Source organism: Myotis myotis, unplaced genomic scaffold, assembly GCF_014108235.1.
Source record: "Myotis myotis isolate mMyoMyo1 unplaced genomic scaffold, mMyoMyo1.p scaffold_m19_p_20, whole genome shotgun sequence".
Taxonomy (NCBI): domain Eukaryota; kingdom Metazoa; phylum Chordata; class Mammalia; order Chiroptera; family Vespertilionidae; genus Myotis; species Myotis myotis.
In genome coordinates this window covers 17,055,189-17,069,661 of record NW_023416325.1, presented here as the reverse complement: position 1 = coordinate 17,069,661, position 14,473 = coordinate 17,055,189, and the positions used below count along the sequence as shown (strand labels likewise).

General features: G+C 56.0%; 1 protein-coding gene across 3 annotated transcripts in view; it reads right to left on the bottom strand.

The window, feature by feature from the left end:
- TPCN1 (two pore segment channel 1) overlaps positions 1-14,473 on the bottom strand; it is a 52,007-nt gene that overhangs the window by 15,910 nt on the left and 21,624 nt on the right. For all 3 annotated transcript variants that reach the window (XM_036353263.1, XM_036353264.1, XM_036353262.1), the window contains 8 exons: positions 10,109-10,236; positions 5,798-5,974; positions 5,240-5,353; positions 3,861-3,991; positions 2,890-2,978; positions 1,218-1,252; positions 640-698; positions 285-384 (listed from right to left, as the gene is read on the bottom strand). In XM_036353263.1, the coding sequence (XP_036209156.1) occupies positions 285-384; positions 640-698; positions 1,218-1,252; positions 2,890-2,978; positions 3,861-3,991; positions 5,240-5,353; positions 5,798-5,974; positions 10,109-10,236 (833 nt within the window). The remainder of the gene's footprint in view (positions 1-284; positions 385-639; positions 699-1,217; positions 1,253-2,889; positions 2,979-3,860; positions 3,992-5,239; positions 5,354-5,797; positions 5,975-10,108; positions 10,237-14,473) is intronic.

Below are 14,473 nucleotides of genomic sequence, written 5' to 3'. Positions count from 1 at the left end.
GGTGTTAAATCATTTAATCCACTTTGCTTACTCGGTGCCAGCTTTAACAGTTATGATACGTCTGCGGTGAGAAAGAAAAGGTCCCGGGGGAGCCTTGCTCCAACATGAGCACCATCAGCAGCAATGACGGGAATAACCCAGGGAGGCTGCCACGCTGGCCCCACACCACACCTGACTACAGCCTGGCACCCCAGCCCCTGCCGATGCGGAGCCTCCTCTTCCATGCCCACGGCACCCAGCACTGTGGCGGCTGCCCCCAGCGGAGACAAGACACGGTCACTCACCAGGTTCATGATGAAGTACAGCTCAATGGAGAGGTACACGATGAAGAAGACGCAGGACCAGGGGTTCCGGGAGTAGGAAGGCATCATCACGTCTGGGAAACTGCATTTGCAGAGCATTGCCCGTGGGGCCCTGTCTGCCCGCCTCTGTCTTCTCTAAGGACATCTCTCTTTCCTGCCTTCCCAGCCCCAGCCCACCCCACCGTCCCGGCTCTCAGCCCACGGGCCCGAGTCACCAGGCCACCCCCATTCCTCCCAGTGCCCCGAGCACTGTCTGGGCTGAGACAGGGAATGTCCTGGGCTGGGAAGACGCTGGGCACGAGCCGAGGGCAGCAGCCAGAGCAGAGCCCACACTCACTTGGCTGTGGTCAGGAGGACGAACAGGCTGACGATGCTGCTCTCCAGGGTGCTGAAGTACTGTTCGGGAAAGGAGGCAGAAGGGCATGCTGGCCAGCCCGAGAACGCACGGCAGCCTGGGCCAGCCTTCGATGGGCCCCCGGAGCGCCCTGCCCTCCCTGCCCCGCCCCACCCACCAACTCTGCCTCCTCCCACGGGATCCCTGAGGGATGAGCAAACTGGAGTAAGGACTCCGCCTTCCTGAGCTCCACGCTTCTGGTAGAAGCAGACAAGTGACTTTGGGACGTTTCTCCCAGAAAATCACATTTGCACCATTAGCTTGGATCTCCTTCACTGTAACCTCCACCAAAACGTTCCCATGTTCCAAATCTGATCTTGGAAACACGACTCTCAGGATAGGAAACCACGCCCCTTAATGCGCAAGTCGGGGTGATAGGGACTTTCAAGGGCCGTTAGCTGGGATGTGAAGCCAGGCAGGCCTCCCTCCCTAATGTAGCTAGAGGGTCAGCCCAGCCACCTTGTCAGAGGGGAATGGCCTCACATAAAGGAAGAAACGGACAAAACATGGTGATTACTTACGGGGTCTGAAGGATTAGGGGAGAACAAGTAGAAACCTGGAAGGTAGCAGAAAAGAGATTGAAAAGATGTCAAAGGATTGGACCAATACACGTAAATGAGAGCAGTGTGCCGAGGGAGACAATAGGGAATGGTGGGGACTGCGCACTCTGGGGAACACATGCTCTGAAATAAAGGAAGCAGGTGCTACCGGGCACTGGGTAACCGCAGCTATTCGGAAATGTGGCCCGAGCACCATCAAGTGTAGTATTAAAAAGGTTGGAAATCTGTCATTTTGTATAAAAATCTGATTTTAAAATGCTGGCTCCAAATTTTCAGACCACACAAAACTCATGCATAGGCTGGACTTGGAATCCAGACCTCTGGTTTTGAGAATGTGACGGCCAAGCAATAATTCCGAAGGGACTCCATTGTTTCCCTACAGCCAAGGGTCCCGGGGTGGGAACGGCATTCACTTCCTCCTTGGGAATGGGCTATTCCCCTGAGTCCTTGAAATCCTGTGGGAAAAGTCTGCCCTCAGGGGAAGTCAGCCCCCTTGGAGCACAAAGTGCCATCCAGATGGTGGAGGGAAGGTGGAACGGGAGCCAGAAGCTCGGGACACACCAGTCACGGAGGCAGGGGCTGGTCACAGAGTCAGAGCACTAGGGGCCACTGGCTGTGCCACGCCAGGACTCGAGGAGGGGCCTCAGCTTCCTCATCGTGCCGGGACCGCCGCTGGCGGAGCCCTGTGTCTGCATGGGGTGCCGCACTAATCCTCGGCCTCATCGGAAGAGGCAAGGCCTCCTCGGGGTCAGAAAGCCGTGATCTTGCCCTTATATCTAGTGATGCTGAAGTGCACAGACCCTAACCCTCCACGTGCTGCAGGGAAAGTCTCCACGTGTCCGCCAGGAAACACGAGTGTTCACTGCCCTGTGGCTTGTGATAGTGGGAAATGCCCACCAACAAGAGAACAGATAAATAAATCTGGGCCCATTCACTACCCTCCTGTGACATCTGCATCCATCATGAATAAACGTCACATGCCTAGTGCTGAGCAAAGAGCACCTTGCAGAAGGGGACACCACGTTTCGTAACCATTTACACAACTATTTTGAATATGCAAAGCAATAATAGAATCTATGTGTTGCTTAAGGAAACATACGCATAAAGTGAAACTATACAGACACAAGTAGCAATGCTAAGCCTAGGACGCAGGCACCTCTGGGGGGAAATTGAGGTCATGAAAGGCTACAAGGGGGTTCCGTTTTATTTCTAACCCTTCATTTCCTAAATTGGAGTCCCTGGGTGTTTATATCATTTGGTTTTTGTTTGCTGTTTTTTTGTTAATCCTCACCCGAGAATATTTTTTCCATTGATTTCTAAAGAGAGTGGAAGGGAGGGGGAGATACAGAGAGAGAAACATCGACATGAGAGAGACACATCGACTGGTTGCCTCCCACATGCACCCCAATCTGGGGATCAAGCCTGTAACCTACAACCCAGGTACATGCCCTTGACCGGACTCGAACCGATGACCCTTTATTCTGCGGGCCAACGTTCTAACCACTGAACAACGCAGCTAGGGCTGTTTATATCACTTGTAAAACCTTTCTGAATTTCCAAAGCTGTCAGTAAGCTTTCCCCCCATGGTGCCTTTGCTTTCGGAGATGGCCCGGTCCCGGCGCGGGGAGCTCACCGAGGATGGCGAAAATGACCATGAAGAAGAGCAGCAGCAGAAGGATGTCCATGAAGGGTGGCAGTGACTGGAAGATCTGCCGCAGGTTGCTGGGGAGACAGGGGGGTCAGGGGGTGAGGCGCAGCCCGGGGTGGGCCCGAGGAGCGCGGGCCGGACTCCTCAGGGGAACACGCGCTCATGGAGACCCGGGTCTGGTGCTCCTGACTCGGCACACTAACCCCCCCTGCACCCCGGCTTAGTGACATCACACTCAGTGCTGTTCTGCAGGACCTGCACTCAGTGGTGACAGGGAGAAGGGAGGCAGGTGCAGCACAGATACCCGCTCCTCCCGCCTACAGGGTCCAGCAGGGAGTTCCCTGTGAGGGTTGGGGGGGGGGGGGCAGCAGAAGGCTGAGGGCACAGACTCGGTGCAGAGGTCGCTTCCCCGAGAAGTGGGGGGCATGGAGACAGCTCGGGACCACCTGGCCCTAGGACACTTGTGTCCTGCGTTGAGGATGCACAGAGAATGAATTGCCAGCCCATTCTTATCAACAGTCCCCCAGCCAATGGATTCTCCAGATGGATCTCAAAGCTCAGTCTAACTCTAGGCTGACGGTCTGTTCGGGTGCAGTGCCCCGGTCTCGGGGGAGGCACCAGGACAGCCTGCGTCACGTGGACCTTTTGCCAAGCTGCCTGCTACGAGTGCTGCTGCTGTGTTGGGGCAGATAATGTGCCTGGAGAGGAGCCAGCCCCTCTGCTTAGAGAAAGCTGGGACGTAGGCCTGGAGTCGGGACACCTAAGCTTCGGGGGGAATGGCCTTCCTCTCTGTGGGGTTGAGAGGCAGAGGGAGGTAAGCGTGCTGAGTTAGACTCTACCGACCTGCAGGATGGATCTTATGGCTACTTGACTCACTGGGTCCTGCTCCACTGGCCCAGGGGTCCAGGCCAGGCCAGGATAGCGACTGTCTGAGCAGCTCCTCCCCCAGGCCTTACCGCCGGACGCCACCGCAGTACCGACAGTCCACCAGGAAAATGCAGCGCAGCGCCCGGGTCACCCGCATGTGGGACGTCTGCCGCACCAGCACCACGATGGCCTCGATGAACTGCACCACCAGCACGGAGGTCTGGGGGCGGACGGGCAAAGAGCAGCGTCAGCTCCTCCGCCCAGATGCCTCCCGAATACCCTGAGCTCAGGGCTCACTAGGGAATGCCCACCCTGGTCTCAGGAGGCCCATCCCTTCTCTCCAGCGCCCGCCCCCAACATCCAGCAGCCCCTGGGGAAGGGCCCTGGGCTGTGGCATTGGTGTGTGGTCACAGGAGGATGACCCAGAGGGCAATGCTCCCAGCAGCACCTCAGAGGGTATTCACTGAGCAACTCTGACACTCAGCCCGGCCGGTCTGGCTCAGTGATGGAGCGTCGACCCATGAACCAGGAGGTCATGGTTCGATTCCCGGTCAGGGCACATGCGGAGGTTGTGGGCTCGATCCCCAGTGGGGGGGGCATGCAGGAGGCAGCCAATCAAGGATTCTCTCTCATCATTGATTTTTCTCTCTCTCCCTCCCTCTCCCTTCCTCTCTCTAAAATCAATAAAAACATATTTTTTTAAAAAAACTGCCCCCGCCAGTTTGGCTCAGTGCAAAGTGTTGGCCTGGAGATGGGAGGGTCCCAGGTTCGACTTCGGTCAAGGGCACGTACCTAAGCTCGAACCCCTTGTCAGAGTGTGGGAAGCAACCAATCGATGTCTCTCTCACATTAATGTTTCTCTCTGTCTCCCCCTCTCCTTTATTTCTTACAAACAAAAAAGCCCTGCCACTCTGCCCAGCCACGTCTACCAACCCTGGCTTTGGCTCTCCTGACTTGCACCGTGAAGACCTCTGAGAGAGGTCCGAAGCACACCTTGCTCTTCAATCCCTCGGGCACTTTCTCTGGACAGCTGTGCAGGCCCTTTACACTGCAAAGTGCCACTCGGACGCATTCCTACGCGTGCCTCTCTCTGCAGCACAGAGAGAACGTGTCCGATGCTGCTTACAGGTCAGCGTGGGCTTGGAGGCCAGCCAGACCTGGGTTTGAATCCCATCCTCGCGGGATTAGAGCCCATTCTCTGCTGTGGCTAGATGTGAACTAGGAATAGTAATGCATCTCCCACGAGGGTTACCGCGCCCGTGCTCGGCGCCCCAAATTCCGAATCACACCAGCTGCTGTCAGCGTGACCACAGCCGCGACCTTGGAGCACGGCTCTGCGAGGCTGGGGCGCAGCGAGGGTGGGGACCCCGGGTTACACTACCAAGAGCTGGGGGATTTAGAAGTGAAGTGAAGAGACGGGATTGAAGGTGCCAGGGGAGAAAATGTTGTAAGGAGATGGACACGCCACCTTGACCATGGTCCGCTTATGCCGGATGAAGGTGTGGAGGCCCAGCCACCGCAACTTCATGCAGAGTTCAAAGACGACCACCATCAGGGCGAACAGCTCCAGGGTCGCGTGGACCTGCAACCACAGGGTGCGGAGACATGGCATTGCCGGGCCACTGTCCTCCACTGGCCATCGCACCTGACCGCCCCTCCTCTGAGGCTGGAAAGAATGGGAGGGACTGCCACCAGGGGTGCTGCCCACCTGGCGCCGAGGTGTGGCCGCCGGTCCCAAGTGAGGCCATCAGATGGCACCCTCCCTGGCACTTCAGAGCGAGCGAGCGAGCAGAATCACAGTCAGACTGAGTGAGGAAAGTGCATTGGCTCCACAGGGACCCCCAGAGGCCCGGCGAGTCACTGCTGCTCCCGAGGCCTCGAGGGCCTCCCAGGGCCTGTTTTCAATCCATTCGCACTGTCTGCCCTTCCAGAATGTGCCCCTTTAAGCTTAAGCTTGCATTAGCCCCAGCGAGGTGCCTGGCGCCTGCCCCAGGGAGCAGCGGCTCCCAGCCATCGGGACACTCACGTAGATGCCCAGGCGGAGCGCGGGGACGGCAGGGGCCTCGCACAGCGACAGCAGCAGCAGCAGCAGGGCCGTGGACAGCTCCATCAGGTAGAAGAGGTGGTTGTGTGCGAAGAGGTAGGCCGCCAGCGCTTTGGCATTCTTGGGGTGGGTGAAGAACTTATCGTTATTCTCGCCTTCCTGCGGAAACAAGAGCCACGGGGGCGGCGAGCCTGAGCACAGCACCAAGGCCGCGCCGTGGGCCAGGGCGAGAGGAAGGGCCTGGCGGGTCAGAGGAGGCTCAGGCCAGAGACGGAAGACAACGGGAATTCAGGTCTTATGGCCACAAACCGTGCACAGTTAAGTCTCGCCCTGGCCTGCTGATGTGGCTTAAAAGGCTCGCTGACTCGTAAAAACCACGTGGAGGAATCAAAGAATAAACGGTCCAGAGGGCCCTAGCCGGTTTGGCCGAGTGGTTAGGGCAGTGGTCGGCAAACTGCGACTCTTTGGCCCCTTGAGTGTGGCTCTTCCACAAAATACCACGTTTGGGCGCGCACGTACAGTGTGACTGAAACTTCGTGGCCCATGTGCAGAAGTCGGTATTTTGTGGAAGAGCCACACTCAAGGGGCCAAAGAGCCACATGTGGCTCACGAGCCGCAGTCTGCCGACCACTGGGTTAGGGTGTTGGCCCATGGACTGAAGGTCATGGGTTCCATTTCCAGTCAAGGGCACCCATCTCAGTTGCAGGCTCACTCCTGGCCCTGGTCAGGGTTGTGCAGGAGGAAACCAATTGATGTCTCTCTCACATCAATGTTGCTCTCTCTCTGTCTCTTCCCCTCCCTTCAACTCCCTAAAAATCAATGGAAAAAACATTCTCAGATGAGGATTAACAACAACAAAAAAAGGCCCAGCCCGGCCAGAGTGGCTCAGTGGTTGAGTGTCAACCTATGAATCGGGTTCGATTCCCGGCCAGGGCACATGCCCGGGTTACAGACTAAATCTCTAGTGGGGTGGGGGGTCGTGCAGGAGGCAGCTGACCGATGATTCTCTCTCATCACTGATGTTTCTCTCTCTCTCTCCCTCTCCCTTCCTCTCTGAAATCAATAAAGATGTGTTTTTAAAAAAAAGGTCCAGAGAACTGGGCACAACTGGTCCCTCGAGGCCAAGTGCTCACTCTCAGAAATGTCTGTAGAATGTAAAGAGCTGGGGGGGGGGGGGGGCCCCGGGATCAGCAAGCACGGGCCGCCCCACGCCTCCCTGGGCTACCCCCTCTCCAGCTGTCAGCGAGACGGCTCTCCCCTTCCTCACAGGGCTCCAGGAAGACACTTGGGATGGCGCCTGGTACACACAGTAGGTGTTTAACAGATGTTTGATAGGATGAACCGTTTTGCAAGAGACCACTTCTCCCGGGGCCAGCCCCGCTCGGCGACCATTCACCCAGTAGCTGGGAGGCGGGGAGCGCTGGCCTCGACTGTGGTTTGCCGAGGAGCTTTGAAGAAGCCGCTTCCTGAAGTTGGATGCATCACTACCCTCAATACCAAAACATGAAGACAAACCAGACTGGACAGGGGCAGGTCCACGGAGAGAACAAACACGCTGGCGGTCACACAGAGGGCAGGGGGCAGGCCTGGCTCCCGGCCCTGTGATCTGCGCAGGGCTGTGGTTTTCACGCTGCCCCATGGCGTGATGCCCACGGCGGCCTGGAAGCTTCTGGTTTGGATTATTAAAAAATGCAATTCTTGGGACATTTCTTCCCACAGGCAGCCAGCAGTGAAGGTCTGACTAGCAGAAACCACTGACAGGGGGGCGGAGCGGGGGAGGGGGCTCGAGCTTAACTCTACGACTCGGAATGGCCACCGAGGAGGTGGAGGCTGAGGTCACCACCAATGAGCACGGAGTGAAATACGACCCGGGTCACTGGGTGCTGTGCCAGACCCCAAGGAGGGAGAACAAGGGCCTTGTTTCCTGGCTGCTGATCATGAAGGAGATTACGAAAAATAAGAAGGCGGCCAGTGCTACGTGACATCTAGGCCTCCACTCCCCGCTCCCTGAGAAGTCCACACAGCAAACAAGAACCATCTCAGAGGCACTATGACCGCTGACACCCGGCTCCTGAGGTGACGGAGTTGACAGATAAACTCTGGGAAGAGAAGAAGCTGCAGGGGCCAGGCAGCCTCTAGCAGCAAGGGGCCAACGAGCCAAGTACACCAGCCACCTGGTCAGGGTCTGCAGCCACCTGGTCAGGGTCTGCGCTGCAGCTCAGCGCGAAGCAGGAAGAGCAAGACCATCCGACAGCAGCTCAGCCCACCCTCCAGAAACAGCCACAAATACTGCTCATGGAGATCGCAGTTCTGCTCTGTTTTTTTTTTAAAGGTGCATTTTGGGTAAAACTCATTCAAATAATACACAGGGTTATAAGGTTGTAAAAATTCCATCAGCTAAATATAATCACCTTTAATATTGAGATAAACAACTTTCCAGATGTGAATGGGTGTCTGTGCAAACACACACACACACACACAGGTATCTGTAGCTATATACTAGTACATCTAAAATAATAAAAGCGTAATATGCTAATTAAACCAGACGTCGTTCCAGATGACCTTCCAGACGAAGCCGGGGCTGCAAGGAAAGCCCGGGTCCCGGGTGCCAGAGGAAAGCCAGTGCCGGCAGCCGGGGGAAGGAAGGCCTACTCTTGCACGAATTTCGTGCATCGGCCTCTAGTCTAATCTAATAAAAGACAAAAAGGGTAATTAACCGTACCTCCGCTAAGCTTCCCATTGGCTAATGGCGATATGCAAATTAACTGCCAACAAAGATGGCGGCCAGCAGCCACGCAGCTGAAGCGAGCAGGAGGCTTGCTTGCTCCAGTAATGGAGGAAGCCAAAGTTCCCCGCCTACCACGGCCCGGCTCTGAGCTCCGGAAGCAACAATGTTTCAATTATAGAAGCTAAACAAACCCCAGATACCTGTTTTCAGCCAGCCGCGGCCCCAGAGCTGGGAGCACCAGTAACGGCAACAATGTTTCAATTATAGAAGGTAAACAAATCCCAGAATAAAAAAAAAAAAAAAATAGAGAGGTTGGGAGCTTCAGTCTCTGCCAGCCTGAAAACGGCCCTCAGCCCCTCATCCAGGCTGGCCAGGCACCCCAGTGGGGACCTCCACCCTAAAGGGGGTGTGGCCAGCCTGAAAACAGCCATCAGCCCCTCATCTAGGCTCGCCAGGCACCCCAGTGGGGACCCCCACCCTGAAGGGGGTGTGACCAGCTGCAAACAGCCATCAGCCCCTCACTCAGGCCGGCCAGGCACCCAAGCGGGACCCCCACCCTGATCCAGGACACCCTTCAAGGCAAACCAGCTGGCTCCCACCCATGCACCAGGCCTCTATCCTATATAGTAAAAGGGTAATATGCAAACTGACCCTAACAGCAGAAAGACTGGGAATGACTGGTCACTATGACACACACTGACCTCCAGGGGGCAGACACTCAATGCAGGAGCTGCCCTCTGGTGGTCAGTGAGCTCCCACATGGAGGAGCTCTGCTCAGCCACAAGCCAGGCTGATGGCTGCCAGTACAGCGGTGGTGGTGGGAGCCTCTCCCACCTCCTCAGCAGCGCTAAGGATGTCTGACTGCAGCTTAGGTCTGCTCCCCGCTGGCAAGTGGATATCCACCGAGAGTTGCCGGGCTGCCAGAGGGATGTCTGATTGCCAGCTTAGGCCCAATCCCCCAGGGAGCAGGCCCAAGCCAGCAGGTGGTCATCCCCCGAGGGGTCCCAGACTGCGAGAGGGCACAGGCCAGGCTGGGGACCACCCCCCCCCCCAGTGCACAAATTTTTGTGCACCGGGCCTCTAGTATCTATATAAACAAGCTATATATGGGTTTGTGTTTGTTTGTGTGTGTGTGTGTATAAATAAATACTACACAACAATGATCATACAAGTCCTGTTGTGTAACCTCTTTTCCCACAACCACATGGCTCATTTTCAAGTACATACATGTGGTAGCTATAGAAATGAGGCAACAATGTATAGAAGAAAGACCATCACTTAGGGGTTAGATAGATGAAGTTTACATCCACGCTCTGCAACTTACTAGGTGGGTGGCTTTGGACTCAGGGAGCCTGGGGGCAGGTGGAGCCACAAGCTGGGGTTACCTGACGAGCCCACGTACATCACCCGTCCAGTGCAGGCACCATTAGGCTGGCTCTCCCCACCATAAGGCGAGAAGCTCATGCACAGAGAACCGAAGCTGGAACCAAATTCCTGGGCAGCCAACAGAGCCCCGCCTCCTGACCCCACCAAGAAGGGCCAAGTCCTGACCCAGAGATGCTCACCTGGAGGTAGATGGCCGCCTCTTGGTAATTCATCTCCCAGTTGTGTCCAGTGGGGCTCGAGGGGAAACTCTCGCCCTCTGAGCTCAGGCTGGAGGCCTGGGAGCCGGGGACGGCATAGCTGCCTCCATCTGCAGTGGAAGAGGAGAGAGATTCACGCACAGCCCAGGAGAAGAGCACAGAGACACTGTTCCCCAGAGGAAAGGGCTGGCCGTCGCCTTGCGTGCTCAGACAGGCGCACCACCACTTATACGTCAATCTCTGCCCCACGCGCCAGGACAGCCAGAATTAGTATGGCTACGTATCAATATTTTTCCTTGTCTTGTTAAATGAAAAAGCAAGTACACAAGAGCACAAACATCTTTGATGTAAAAAAAGGGAGGAAGCGAAAACATATAGCTACCCACCTTACAGAAAAGAAAAAGAGGAAGAGAAGTTAGAACTCGGTGAAATCAGTTACCCACAAGAGAGGTGGGAAAGGGGGTAGAAGTATCACTCCTACTTGTTGTTTACTTTTGGCTTTTGGAAGTGTGTTAATTTTCTACTTAGTCAAAAATGAAAAATAACTGGATTTGGCCCTAGCCAGTTTGGCTCAGTGGTTAGAATGGTGGCCCGTGGATTGAAGGATCCTGGGTTTGATTCCAGTCAACGGCATGTGCCTAGGTTGCAGGCTCGATCCCTGGTCCTGGTCAGGGTGCAGGCAGGAGGCAACTAATCCATGTGTCTCTCCCACATCAATGTTTCTCTCTCTGTGTCTCTCCCCGTCCCTTCCACTCTCTCTAAAAATCCAAGGAAAAATATCCTCTGGTCAGGATTAACAACAACTGGATTTACTCCTTGGTAGAGGGTCACCTGTGGCTTCTGCATGCTGACCCCATGCCCTTTCCTGCGCTGCCCCTTCAGCCTTTGGAGAACATTGTTCGGCTCTGGCTGACTCCACCCCTGGCTCCCGGGCTGGTGGCCCAGGTGCAATGAGAGCCCCTCACGCCCCCCGGACAGGCTGGTTCAGGCAGGCGTGCTGCTCCACACCCAGCCAGGGAGGGCTGAAACTGGGACTGTCCTGGGCCAGTTAGGAAGGAGGGGCTCTCTCCCCGTTGCTGCAGGCAGCTGCCTCGGCCACCACCTGGGGAAAGCCTGCCCGGGAACAGAACGGTGACAGAGGTGGCCCGAGCTGCAGCCTTGGCTCTGCCCGACATCCACCCCTGAGCGTTTCCAGAATCGGCGCCCATGAAGACCCTTATACTTACACCTGCTGTCACAACTCCCAAGTGTCTCCACTGACACTGTCAGCAGTGACACTGAGACACAGAGGAAGAACATCTGTGATGAGAACTTGGCTCCCCATAATCCACACTCCTAATCACCCCCTGCACGAGGATAAAGAATCCCATTTCAAATCTATTCCGTGGCAGACTTTATTTTCCAAAGGCAGCCACAGCATTCCCTTTTGCCCCCACTGCCCCACTCTTCTGGAACCTTCCCTACAAAGAGGTGGAGCCGGTGCCTCTGCCCCTCGAGACCAGGGAGTCTCTGCGACCACTTTGACCGACAGGACGGAAGATGTGACGCTTCTGACTTCTAAGTTGACACTTCTAGTTCACCTTTTAAAAAAAAATGTTTTTATTCATTTTCAGAGAGAGGGGAAGGGAGAGGGATAGAGAGATAGAAACATTAATGAGAGAGAATCACTGATCACCTGCATGCTGCAAGCCCCTTACTGGGGATTGAATCTGCAACCTGGGCATGTGCCCAGACCAGGAATCAAATCTGTGACCTCCTGGTCCATGGGTCGATGCTCAACCACTGAGCCACACTGGCCAGGCTACTTCCACCTTTTTCTCTTGGGGCCCTTGCTCTTGGAACCATGTTGAGGCAGTCCACGCAGCCGGTGGAGAGGCCCACGAGGAGGCCCAAGGTCCCTCGGTCACAGCCCAGATGAGCTGAGCTCCCGGCCCACAGGCAGCACCAACTTGTCCATCAGTTGAATGAGCCATCTCTGCTCCAGTCAAGTGTCCAGACAGACAGTGTGGGCAGTAGAGAAGCTGCCCCTCCCAAACCCCGCCCCAAGCAGGTTCATGAGCAAAGTACATGAGGTTGCTATCATAAGGCACTATGCTTTGGAGTGGTTTGTTATATAGCAACTAGAGGCCCGGTGCACGGATTTGTGCACCAGAGGGGTCCCTTGGCCTGTCCTGCAGGGATTGGGCCAAACCCGACTCTCTGATAATCCCCTGAGGGGTCCTGGATTGCGAGAGGACACCGTGCACCAGGCCTCTAGTACAGCGGTCACCAATCTTTCGGACCCCATGGACCACCAGTGGTCCTCGGACCACCAGTTGGCGACCACTGCTCCAAATGTTTCCTTAAACCAGCGATCACCAACCTTTCGGACCCCACGGACCACCAGTGGTCTGTGGACCACCGGTTGGCAACAGCTGTTCTAGTATGCATATAAGATATTTGGTTAATCTCTTCCCACCCTGCCCCCTCCCTCCTTTCCTCTGAGATTCATCAGTCTGTTCCATGTTTCCACGCCTGTGGTTTCTACTCCTGTGTTGGGCATCTGCCCCCCTGGTGGTCAGTGTGCGTCATAGCTACTTTCGGTCCCAGTCAACCAGTCACTTAGGCATCTAATCTAATAAAAGAGAAACATACAAATTGACCGCACCTCTGCTACACCCCAAGCCACACCCACCAGCCAATGAGAGCAACTATATGCAAATTAACCCAACCAAGATGGTGGCCGGCAGCCACAGAGCTGGAACAAGCAGGAGGCTTGGTTGCCCTGGCGAAGGAGGAAGCCAAGCTTCCTGTCTGCCCTGGCCAGCTGTAGCCTCTGCTCAAGGCAACAAAGTTTCAATTATAGAAGATAAATAAATCCCAGATACCTGCTTCCAGCCAGCCTCCAGTGGGAGCTTGGGTGGCTGGGGGCTGCTGCCAGCCTGCAAACAGCCATCAGCCCCTCACCCAGGCTGGCCAGTCACCCCAGCAGGGACCCCCACCCTGAAGGGGCTGTGGCCAGCCTGCAAACAACCATCAGCCCCTCACCCAGGCTGGCCAGTCACCCCAGCAGGGACCCCCACCCTGAAGAGGCTGTGGCCAGCCTGCAAATAGCCATCAGCCTCTCACCCAGGCTGGCCACATCTTCAAGGGGTGAGGGTCCCCGCTGGGGGGCTTGGCCAGCCTGCAAACAGCCCTCAGCCCCTCACCCAGGCTGGCCAGGCACCCCAGCGGGACCCCCACCCTGATCCAGGACACCCTTCAGGGCAAACCAGCCGGCCCCCACCCATGCACCAGGCCTCTATCCTATATAATAAAAGGGTGATATGCAAATTGACCCTAACAGCAGAAAGACTGGGAATGACTGGTCACTATGACACACACTGAACACCAGGGGGCAGATGCTCAATGCAGGAGCTGCCCCCTGGTGGTCAGTGTACTCCCACAGGGGGAGCTCTGCTCAGCCACAAGCCAGGCTGATGGCTGCCAGTACAGCAATGGTGGTGGGAGCCTCTCCCGCCTCCTCAGCAGCGCTAAGGATGTCTGACTGCAGCTTAGGCCTGCTCCCTGCTGGCAAGTGGACATCCCCCAAGGGCTCCCGGGCTGCCAGAGGGATGTCTGACTGCCAGCTTAGGCCCAATCCCCCCAGGGAGCGGGCCTAAGCCAGCAGGTGGTCATCCCCCAAGGGGTCCCAGACTGCAAGAGGGCACAGGCCGAGCTGAGGGACCCCCCCGAGTGCACAAATTTTTGTGCACTGGGCCTCTAGTATATACATACATACATACATACATACATATCCTATCTAATAATAGACAAACATGGTAATTAACCGTACCTCCGACACGCTTCCCATGGGCTAATCAGGGCGATATGCAAATTAACTGCCAACCAAGATGGCGGCCGGCAGCCAGGCAGCTGAAGTGAACAGGAGGCTTGCTTGCTCCAGTGATGGAGGAAGCCAAGGTTCCCCGCCTGCCGCTGCCGGCCTCTGAGCTGCACTCTAAGAAACAATGTTGCAATTATAGAAGCTAAACAAACCCCAGAAACCTGCTTTCAGCCAGCCGGGCCTCAGAGCTGGAGCTGCAACAGTGTTTCAATTATAGAAGCCATACAAACCCAGATACCTGCTTTCAGTAGCCGAAGTCTCAGCTGGAGCCGAGCCTCAGAGCTAAAGCCGGCTCTCAGTTCCAGTGACAGCCATAGATGGTAAATAAATCCCAGGGGGAAAAAAACACAGAAAAAAAAAGGAGGGGCTGGGAGCTTCAGTTGCCCGCCAGCCTGAAAACAGCCCTCAGCCCCTCACCCAGACTGGCCAGGCACCCCAGTGGGGACCCCCACCCTGAAGGGGGTGTGACCAGCTGCAAACAG